The sequence below is a fragment of the Galdieria sulphuraria genome (assembly GCF_000341285.1).
Source record: "Galdieria sulphuraria unplaced genomic scaffold scaf_9, whole genome shotgun sequence".
Classification (NCBI taxonomy): Eukaryota; Rhodophyta; class Bangiophyceae; order Galdieriales; family Galdieriaceae; genus Galdieria; species Galdieria sulphuraria.
The window spans coordinates 243,791-254,509 of record NW_005178466.1 but is presented as its reverse complement, the minus strand read 5'-3'; the positions used below and the strand labels follow the sequence as shown (position 1 = coordinate 254,509).

At 38.9% G+C, this 10,719-nt stretch overlaps 5 protein-coding genes across 5 annotated transcripts; 2 read left to right on the top strand and 3 right to left on the bottom strand.

Moving 5' to 3' along the window:
* Window positions 1-105: 105 nt before the first annotated feature.
* Gasu_15630 (electron carrier) lies at window positions 106-1,306 on the bottom strand. The gene is made up of 3 exons (XM_005707792.1): window positions 1,130-1,306; window positions 509-1,077; window positions 106-456 (listed from the first exon to the last, which is right to left on the bottom strand). The coding sequence occupies exons 1-3, from the start codon at window positions 1,268-1,270 to the stop codon at window positions 177-179; spliced, it is 990 nt and encodes a 329-aa protein (XP_005707849.1). The 5' UTR covers window positions 1,271-1,306; the 3' UTR covers window positions 106-176.
* A 7-nt stretch (window positions 1,307-1,313) lies between these two features.
* On the bottom strand, window positions 1,314-1,876 carry Gasu_15620 (uncharacterized protein). Its single transcript, XM_005707791.1, has one exon. The coding sequence runs from the start codon at window positions 1,822-1,824 to the stop codon at window positions 1,387-1,389; it is 438 nt and encodes a 145-aa protein (XP_005707848.1). The 5' UTR covers window positions 1,825-1,876; the 3' UTR covers window positions 1,314-1,386.
* A 20-nt stretch (window positions 1,877-1,896) lies between these two features.
* On the top strand, window positions 1,897-6,381 carry Gasu_15610 (structural maintenance of chromosome (SMC ATPase family)). Its single transcript, XM_005707790.1, has one exon. It carries the CDS (start codon window positions 1,916-1,918, stop codon window positions 5,711-5,713), a length of 3,798 nt encoding a protein of 1,265 aa, XP_005707847.1. The 5' UTR covers window positions 1,897-1,915; the 3' UTR covers window positions 5,714-6,381.
* Window positions 6,382-6,876: 495 nt separating this feature from the next.
* Window positions 6,877-8,465, top strand: Gasu_15600 (actin). Its single transcript, XM_005707789.1, has one exon. It carries the CDS (start codon window positions 7,270-7,272, stop codon window positions 8,392-8,394), a length of 1,125 nt encoding a protein of 374 aa, XP_005707846.1. The 5' UTR covers window positions 6,877-7,269; the 3' UTR covers window positions 8,395-8,465.
* A 251-nt stretch (window positions 8,466-8,716) lies between these two features.
* On the bottom strand, window positions 8,717-9,926 carry Gasu_15590 (uncharacterized protein). The gene is made up of 3 exons (XM_005707788.1): window positions 9,533-9,926; window positions 8,910-9,480; window positions 8,717-8,859 (listed from the first exon to the last, which is right to left on the bottom strand). Exons 1-3 carry the CDS (start codon window positions 9,827-9,829, stop codon window positions 8,759-8,761), a joined length of 969 nt encoding a protein of 322 aa, XP_005707845.1. The 5' UTR covers window positions 9,830-9,926; the 3' UTR covers window positions 8,717-8,758.
* Between the last annotated feature and the right edge of the window lie 793 nt (window positions 9,927-10,719).

Sequence of the window (10,719 nt, the reverse complement as noted above, 5' to 3'; positions counted from 1 at the left end):
GCTGTGAAAAATATATATCTCGAACCAGAAGCATTCTCTATTGAGAATGATTTGATGACGCCAACGATGAAGCTTAAACGTCCAGCATTGAGTAAAAAGTATCAAAAGGAAATTGAAAAAATGTATCAAGAAACACACAAATCTTGAAACAAGAAAAATGAAATCCTATAAAGCATTTATAAAGTTTCCTTTTCTCTTCCAGTTGGGTTGGACGTAGTTGAGCTGCCGAACTTCGCACCCTCACTAGCTTTCGCAGAATATGTAGCCAAAAGATAATCGATTATTTCAGCAGACTCGAACATGCTTGTTTGTGTGTTTGGATCTATTAAATAAGGAACTTGAAACGTCCCAGTGATATGTCGAAGTTCTTGTCGTTTCGGTGAACCTCTTGCAGCATTGTGCAACAGATACGGAAGTTCCAACTCGCATAAGACCTCTCTCACTAATCTACAGAACCTTTGAAAAATTGTTAAATATATCGTTTCTCTATTTGCCAAAAAAATCTTACGGACTCGCTTCATAAGACCAAAGTTCCAATTTCTGAATAGGTTCCACGGAAGGTAGCTTCATAACACCCTTTCCAAGTCTAACCGCTGAACTTAACGAAGAGGTAATATTCGTAATAAAGCCACGGGATAACGCAAAAGGCACTTTGCCGCTGCCATAGGTTTGAAACAAGTATTCAATGATATCATCTGATTCGTAACCAGCAAATCCAGTATTAGGATCAACAAGGTAAGGAAACAAAAACTTTCCTCCGAGTTGTTTGACTTTTGGTCTGAAGCGGAGGCCTCCTTTAGGACAAGGATAGACAATTGCGTCTAGGTCGAGGATACTTAAAGATTCGCGGACCTTCCTACAAAAGGGACAAGCTTCAAATTCGTACAATTCTATAGGTTTCTCAGGTCTCACAACTGGAAGTTGATCAGAATACTCTCGAAAACCTTCTGAGTGACGTTCAACACGGTAGCCTAATACAAAGGCGCCCGTTCCCAACCGTGGCAAGGAAGAAAGAGAGGAAAGGAACATGTCTCCATATTTATCAGACCTTATGTAGAACTTTCGTGGTACTGTTCCCTTTACAGAAACTATAAACTAAACAGAGCCACTTGGAAAACACTTGAAATACCTTTTGTGACTTCATACCAGTGGAAGGCCCCGTTACTTTTGTACACATACATTGGACAAAAGCGCTGCGTTTATATTTTAAACTACGAACATTTTTACAGGGAGAGAGTTTTATTGCTGTGAAGAGCAAACAAGGATTCATCAAAAGAATTGTGATTGCGTACCGATTCCCTAATTTCAGCTGTCTCAATCAATTCACTTTTATTTTGAATGGTTGCCATGAAATCTCTCATTGTGCTTACATCTATCAGAGTTTAACTATGCCGCTGATTCCTTCGTACCATGCAAAGCAATGACATCTAATAGCTCAAAGTCATCGGCATCTCCTAGCCATTCGTCTTCCCATAGAGAGGAGTTATCCAATGAGTCAAGAGGTATGTTGAACGGTGGGTCTTCAATATACTCTAAGCAACTTCCTGCTGTATCCTTGGATGACGTTGCGAAAAAATCAGAATGGTCTGGTGTTATAGCTTGCTTCATAGATACCATCTTGAGAGGATGGCAGCCTTGGTTAAATGTAGTTCTGGTAGATGCCACTTCTACTTGGGAGACGTTTGTAGTTAAATTGCGTCTTCGTATGGTTTTTTGACCTGTAAACATTGCCGTAGAACTTTGTCTTTTGAAACTCCTTTCTGGTGGCTCTGTTATCTTTCTGGGTTGTTTGAAAGGACGTCTTACAGCCTTGTTCTGTTCCATATTAATCCTGTTGCCCGGGTCAAATTTCAAAATGACTTTGGCGGGTAATCTAAAATTAACATTTCGTCCTTGTCCTCACAGGTACTGAACTATGGCAAATAAAGAGGAACAAGACAGCTTGCAAGATATTTCTGAAAGGTTGAGTAGTGTTCACCTAGAAAAAGACATCCCTTTCACTGGAGATGACGAGCTTGGTAGTACCAGGAAACCTCGAAGGAGACTCGTTATTCAGTCTCTATCTCTTGAAAACTTCAAATCTTATGCAGGAAACGTTACTGTTGGACCGTTTCATAAAAACTTTTCGGCTATTGTTGGACCAAATGGTAGTGGCAAGTCCAACGTCATTGATGCGATGTTGTTTGTCTTTGGAAGGAGAGCAAAGCAAATGAGACTAAACAGAGTATCGGACTTGATTTATTCAGCTTCAAACCTTCAAAAACAACCTCAACAAACATCAGTCACTGTGAGTTTTTGCGAGATTTTCGACGAAGTTTCGACAGAAGAGCAGAACTCTATCGTACCAGGATCAGAGTTTGAAGTCAAAAGAACTGCATTTATGAATAACACTTCTAAATATTTCCTAAATGGAGAAAACACCCCGTATAGTGAGATTCGTGAGCTACTTCTTTCGAAAGGTGTGGATTTGGAGAACAACAGATTTCTTATCCTGCAAGGTGAAATAGAGCAAATTGCTCTTATGAAGCCAAAAGCAACTGCATCTCACGAAGAAGGATTGCTGGAATATCTGGAAGATATAATAGGTTCGAATAAATTCGTTGAGGCAATCGAACAAACATCTCAGAAGATTGAAAGCCTAAGCGAGGAAAGAACACGCGTCCTGAATAAGGTAAAGGCTCTCGGAAAGGAACTAAAAAACTTGGAGTCTTCAAAGGAAGAAGCCAAATCCTATTTACAAATACAAACTGATATGCTGCAACAACAAGGACTCAAGTGCCAGTTGATGATAAGAAATTCGCAGCTAGGAAAACAACGAGCTCTAGACAAGTCTCAGTATTTGGATGAAGAGTTGCACAAGCTTAAGGAAACTAATGTTGCAATCAAAAACAAGATGACAGAATTGGAAGAAAGATACAAGGAAGCATGCTTAGAACATGAGCAAGGGGTCAATCATTTAAACGAACTAAAGGATCAGTTCTCGAAATTTGAGCAGGACGATGTTAAATCGAGAGAGGAACTCAAGCATTTATTGAAAATGCAAAAGAGCATTTTGGCAAAGATTGAAGAAAACAAAGAAACAATACAAAGAGAAAGGTCATCACTAACAACAAATGAAAATCATCTTCAGGAAATAGAGGCAGAGCTTGAAAGACTGAAAATTCAATTAGCGAAGGAAGAAGACATTCTGCAACAGATCTACTATCAACTCCGACATTCGACAGCAGACATTCGCGATGAGATGTTAACTGTAAAAGAAAGTTTAACCCAAAAAAAGACCCAACTTGAAACTCAACAGGACGCACTGAAGGAACTCGATGATGCAATTGAGGAAGTTTCAAGTAGAATAGATGAACCTGAACGACTACTTAAAGAAACTACCGAAAGAATTTTCAGTTTAGATGACGAGATGAACAAAATTCAAGCTAATATTCAGCAAGTGAAGAGTGCCTATGCAGCACATCAAGTGGATGACCTTCGGAAGCAGAAACGCGAACTTCAGCTTAAAGAAGAGGAACTGGAACAGAAGATCTCTAAAATAAGAGTGCGAATGGAAGCTTCCAAAATGGATAACAACAGAAAGCAGAACAAAAACAAAATGTACGAAGCATTACGAGCAGCTGTGAAAGAAGGCATTTTGTCCGGTTTGCTAGGCCGTCTAGCTGATTTGGGTACGGTGGACGAAAAGTATGACTTTGCAGCTGGAGCGGCAATCGGCATGAGTGCCGAACACTTGGTCGTAGAGACCGCTGAACAAGCAGAAAAATGTGTTGCTTTCCTAAAGTCGAACTCACTTGGAAGAAGTACTTTCATTATTCTCGAAAAAATACAATATCTTCAAGAAAAATTGGAATCGCCTCAGATCGTAAAAGGCAGTAAAAGGCTGATAGATTTGATAAACGCTGAAAATGAAAGAGCCAGATTGGCTTTCTACTTTGTGCTACGAGACACTTTAGTGGCTCCTAATTTAGATGAAGCAACAAGGCTTGCTTATCAACCTACCAAACGGTACCGTGTGGTGACACTTGCGGGACAATTGATTGAGCCGGCAGGTACTATCAGTGGGGGTGGCAACGTCAAGATTTCCTTCAAGCAATTTCAGTCATCTGCAACTGTTGACGCAAATTCGTTGAAAACTTTGACAGACTGTTTCAATGAGGCCGCTGAAGAGTTGAACAGGGTTCGTGTGGAAATCCATGATATGAATATCCGTGAACAGCAAGAGGTGACAAAGTTAGATGAGTTAACAATTGACAAGGATAAATATGAACTGGCTGAGAAATCACTATTAGAACAAAAGAGAGAGCTTGAAAGTCGGGTAACAAGTTTGAAACGTCAGCAAGGAGACGAAACCAACTCCAGCTTGCGAAGACAACGAGAATCCCTGGTCACCCGAAGAGAAGAAACCCTGAAAATGCTTGAGCAGTCAATACAAGAAACAACAAAATTGGAAGAGCGGTTGAAAGTTTTGGATGAACGCATAAATGAAATTGGAGGAGAAGCACTCGTAAATGCGAAATCTAATGTTGCTTCATCAGAAATCAAAATACAAAATTTCGTTAAGGAGAGAGCTAATGCTCGATTTGAAATGGAAAAAGCTCGGAAATGTATTGAAAATGCAGAATTATATATTTCTGAATTGGAAAAAGAACTTTCTTCCGTCGAGGAGCAGATTCATTCTAGAAAAGAGCATCTTGAAGATCTTGAAAGTAAAGCTTTGACTGTTCTAGAAAATTATAGACACTGCGAAGAAGAACAAAAGGAACGAGAAGGGAAGTTGTCAAAAGTGAAGCAGGAATACGAATCTTATAAGATGCAGACTGCATCTGCTAGAAAAGACGAGTCCCGACTTGAAAACCAATTGGATGATTTGAAGAAGAAAATCCAAGACATGGACGCAAAAATTGTATATTGGACAAAAGAAGCTCGATCGCTCAAACTTAAGGTTGAAGAGCATATCGTGGACTTAGAAAACGCCGGTATTCCTATTTGTAATGGCATAGATGATTTCTTTTTGGATGCAGAGACATACGAAACCCCTAAAAACTGGGAAGATGCAATAGACAAGAAAGTGCAGAAACTCCAAGAGGAAATGAAAAAGTTGAATCCCGACATGACAGCAATTATGACTTACCAAGTAAAAGAGACAGAATATAACAAACTTGTTACAGAGTTGGACACTATTTCGAATCAACGTGATACCCTTCGTAGAAATTATGATTCACTTCGCAAAGAAAGACTTGAAACATTCATGAAAGGTTTCTCAATTATCTCCAAAAAACTTAAGGAGCTTTATCAAATGATAACTCTCGGTGGCGATGCAGAATTAGAACTTGTTGATGCCTTGGACCCATTTTCAGAAGGTGTGATATTATCTATTCGTCCTCCCAAGAAGAGTTGGAAGACCGTTTCTAATCTTAGTGGAGGTGAAAAAACTTTGTCTTCTTTGGCTCTCGTCTTTGCTTTGCACCACTTTCGACCTGCCGCTCTATATTTCATGGATGAAATAGACGCTGCTTTAGATTTTCGCAACGTTTCTATCATAGCAAATTACATCAAAGAACGCACAACCAATGCTCAGTTTATTATTGTGTCCTTACGAAACAATATGTTTGAGCTGGCCAATAGGTTGATCGGCATTTATAAGCCCAAAAATGAAACGAAGAGCGTAGCAATGAATCCACATTTATTCGGAGACATTCATGTATACTAAAGCGTATATGGACCAGAGAGCAGGTGAAAATTAGCTTCAATGTTATCTGCTCAACGTTTCAACTGCTAGGACTGAGTCTCGTGTTCTCAATCCATTTGTTTCTTGTCTTCCACGTTTAAGCTGCATTGTGTTGAAGATATAAATGAATGAATGAATAAAATGCAACAAAAAGAGCAAAAGTTTGAAAGAAGGAAGCTTATACTTTAGATATGAGTGAAACAAGTCATATACTTCCTCTTCATTCCACGCACTTGATTATGTGATTCTGAATATACCTTGGAATGCGAATCATATTCTCCATTGGAAGTTTCTACAATCCAGCGTACATGTCGAATGTACTCAAAGCACATGAAAATTTATGGTTCCTTCATTGTGCAACCAAACAATTTTCTTGCAGACAGCAAATGCTGAAACGTGCCGCCAATCTCAAACGTGCAACCCACAACCTTCGAATGGAACAAATATGAATATGGTTTGAAACCTCTACACAGCATTTCAAGTTATCGATTTATAGTTTAATATGCCAATGCAATTCCAACCAGGCAAGTAATGGATGATGTTTCAAGAAATACAAACCTTTGTCTATTAGGTTACCATGAAGTTGTCTTTCTTCTTAACTGATTACTGGAAACTGCCAGCTTTCACTTAGCTGCTCAGTGGTTATTGTCTATTCCAGTTGTTTCTTCAGTTTTTCAACTTGCCCAAAAAACTGTTTGGAAATATGTGAAAATACTGTTGAGCAACTTAGAGTACTATGCAACGTAAATGAGAATGTAGAGATTAGATTAGCTAGGTTTTTCTCATAAAAAATAGAACTTATTTGAAAGCAAAAGCTACGCAAAGAGCCAGAAGAATCATTCACTTTAGTTTCTTAAAGCTCCTCTATGAGAAGTAAAACGCAAAAAGCTTAAACACAAGCTACTTGTGGATTACCCATGTCCATGTCAAAGCGATAGAAGACTATTTGGAGTCGCTGCTAAAAGCGTGTTAGAATTCCTCTGGAAGAAGGAAGGTTGTTCTTCTACTTGATGGAATATTTTGCCTTCCACATAAAGCGGCAGTTTATTATTGGGCGTTTTGAGAATATCCTGCCCGTTTGAACATAATATTTGCCTATGTAACCAGGCGAAACCTGCTCAGTCCTTGAACTTTGAGTAAAGGTGGAAGAATACAAGAATTGAATATCAAACAAGCTGTAATAGCTGGAGGATCTTGCCCTTTCTTTTTACTTCCTCTCGTTCTCTCTTCTCTATGTTTCTTGCTCTGTCTCACGTCTTAGAAGGCCTTTAAACTGACGGCCAAGTTCTAATCAACAATTTAAGGAAATAAATTGGTATCTTCACATTGTCACCAGAAGACTGTAGGAAACTAAAATACATAAACTATAGGATCCTTATTTAGAAGTTTGTGGAAAAGAGGACGCGTATCATCAAAATCAAAAGCTACGTGGCTAAAGTCTTGTCGACATAAATTGAATGTCCCAGTATTCGAAATTTTGAATTCCGTTCTGTTAATCGTTGTGTGGTTGTACGTTTCCTTAGTTTTTAAATATCAGCATGTCAGATAAACCAGCAATCGTTTTGGACAACGGTTCAGGAAACTGTAAATGTGGTATAGCAGGGGAAGATTCTCCGAAGGCAGTTTTTCCGGCTATTATAGGGAAGCCTAAACAAGCTGGTGTTATGGTTGGAATGGGGCAAAAGGAAGAGTACGTTGGAGATGCTGCCATGTCGAGGAGAGGTATCCTCACAATTAAATATCCTATTGAGCACGGTATTGTAACTAACTGGGACGACATGGCTAAAATTTGGCATCATGCTTTTTACAATGAACTTCGAGTGAATCCAGAGGAACATCCCGTTCTTTTGACGGAAGCTCCTTTGAACCCCAAAGCAAACAGAGAAAGAATGACACAAATTATGTTTGAAGATTTTAATGTTCCTGCTTTATATGTAGCAATCCAGGCGGTACTATCTCTCTACGCTTCAGGTCGAACGTCAGGAATTGTAATAGATTCTGGAGACGGTGTCACCCATACGGTTCCTATTTACGAAGGCTATTCCTTGCCTCATGCTGTTCTAAGAATAGATCTGGCCGGACGGGACCTCACACAGCATCTGGCCAAACTTCTAATGGAGCGAGGTTACAGCTTTACCACAACAGCGGAGATGGAGATAGTGCGTGACATCAAACAACAGCTTTGTTATGTTGCAGAGGACTACGAAAAGGAACTAGAAAATGCAGCAATGAACTCGTCACTGGAGAAGCCATATGAATTACCAGATGGACAGGTTATCAATGTTGGAAAGGAAAGATTTATGTGTCCTGAGGCGTTATTTAAGCCTGATATGTTGGGACGTGAAGCAGATGGAGTTCATAAAACTTCTTACAATTCAATTATGAAATGCGATATTGACATACGTAAGGACCTTTATTCCAACATAGTAATGTCAGGTGGAACAACGATGTATCCCGGGATTGCTGCTCGTGTTCAGAAGGAAATTGAAGGACTGGCTCCATCTTCAATGAAAATCAAAGTTATCGCACCTCCCGAAAGAAAATATTCAGTGTGGATTGGGGGCTCCATTTTGGCGAGTCTCAGTACCTTCCAACAAATGTGGGTCACAAGAGAGGAATATGATGAGCATGGTCCTTCAATTGTTCATCGTAAATGCTTCTAAAGGGCAAAGATGCTCTCCCTGTGACGATTATTTGTTAGTGAGCCTTTTAAAATAAAGAATCTTTGACATATATGTTCATGAGACATACTTCGCAGATCCTCATTATAGTAAAATACCTATACATAGCATTATGACTTCTCTGATTCTAAATGGAGTGCTCTAAAGATGTATTAGTTTACTTTGCTTAGTGAAACTGCCGACAAGAGAATGGATTCATGATGAAGGCGTCTTCAAGTTTTAAAATATTCTACAAGAACGCCTTTTAAAGTTTCACTTGAGGACAACAAAAAGTTGAGAAACTCCAAATATCATATATTGCAATTTTAACAATTACAACTTTATTATCAATGGCTTCCAGAAACCCTCACTGTGTACTGGTTGAAATAAATCGAAGACCAATAAGAAAGAATACAATGCAACAAACAATTCTAAGCAAACGCTCCGAGAATAACAACGCCAAATTGCCTAGAATTAACTGTAAGCTAGTGTGCTAAAGACATCTTTGATATTCCTACTTCCCAAAAAAGAACCAAAAATGATACCAGTAACAACACCAGGAAGCAAGTTTTTATTTACATTTCGCTGCGACCAATGTACATAACTTCCAGAGAACGAAGGAAGAAGCATACCAAGCAACGCAGTTCCCTGAGCAAAGTGTTGGGGTATGGCTAAAGCGCCAGCTAGAAATGGCACAAGAATAATGCCACCTCCTATTCCTAATAGGCCCGATAAAAAGCCTGCAATGCTTCCCGCAAACAAATATAACGCAATGGATAGGAGACCGCCCTTTTCCTGCGTTGGCATAGGCATTCTCCCCAAAGATACCTGCAAATATTGACGCAATGGTAGTAATAGTGATAGGAAAATCAATAGAAAACCAAAACATTTACGCAAAAAAAGATTATCAAGTTTGCTTGTAACTTTCGCTCCGACGCGAGCACAAATTACTGCAGTCAACGTAAGAAAAAATGCCGGTAGCAAAAGGACTCTTCCACCCAAGAAGTATATGAAAGAAGCGACAAGACTATTGAAACTAACGGCAACAAGTGATGTTCCTTGTGCTTGTTTTTGAGTCAGTCCATAGAACTAACGAAATCAATAATCAAAGAAGGAATAGCGGAAAGAGAGAGTTAAATACTGTTACAAAAAGAGGCGTCAATACAACACCTCCTCCAGCTCCTACAAGTGACGCAATACAACCAGCTGAGAAACCGAACAATAAATTACTAAAAAAATTGGGCAGTAGTTTGCAAGTAACGGTATTTGAGCTTTTACAGAGTTGACTGGGTCCAAAATATAGTCGCCGCTTTGATCCGAACGGAAATACAGTCACCCTAGAACTACAGCAAACAGATTTTCTCTTTGCTTTTTTTAAAATAGAAAACTGTTCCTTTGAAGGACAGAAACAAGTTTGGCACAAGAATGCCGTTGCCATACGGAATATAGCCAACCGGAAAGAATTCCAGATGAATAGAAATCTCTTGCCCTTTACAATTTTCAACTGAATGGATTTATGCAAAACCACAACTATGCCAGTTCCATAACAACCCTCGCGAAGTGGACTAATGGAAAAGCTCTCTTCCAATTTGACATTGATGCAGAGAAACAAGAGTCAAACAGATTATTCACCGAAGTTCCTGCATCTTGAAAAGACCGACTGCATTTCAGAATGACTCTATATGAGAAAGAGAATGAAGAGTTTTTCTTTCATTTACATTCTGAATATCAAATGAATGAAATTCAAAGATCTGCTTCAACTCTACTAACACTTCAAGTTGAGGTGTTTTTGGTACATGACGATTGGATACATGCTGCATATATACAACTGTTTTAGATATTCATGAGATTCTTGTTCGATTACTGCAACCCTTCACCAGAAAAGGATTGCCTTTTGAAATCTTTTGCAGGTTATATTATTCTGAGTGTCTCGGAAATCGAAATCTCTCAATCTGAAATGGTCAGATGCAATCAGTCTAATACAAATCGTGAAGAGTATTTTCTAAGTATATTGTTCCATCCGAGCATGCAGTCTCAAACAGCAAATTGTAGAACTTCATTTTAGAGAATAATTACAAGACGTTCATTCTGTCAGCTTCAAAATTACCACAAATTCTAGAGCTCTGATCAATCGAATCTTGTTATCGGACAGATAGTTTTCCATATTTGACAAATCAGTCGTTAGCAGCCGCTACAGATCTTCAATTGATACTTTAAACTCGGCAGAATCAATGCTTAGAATTCTTGTTTTTATTGTTAGTTTAAATTTAAAGATAAAACAGCCTTCTAATACTTGTTCCTATAGGTGTCTGGAATAACTTTTGTCTT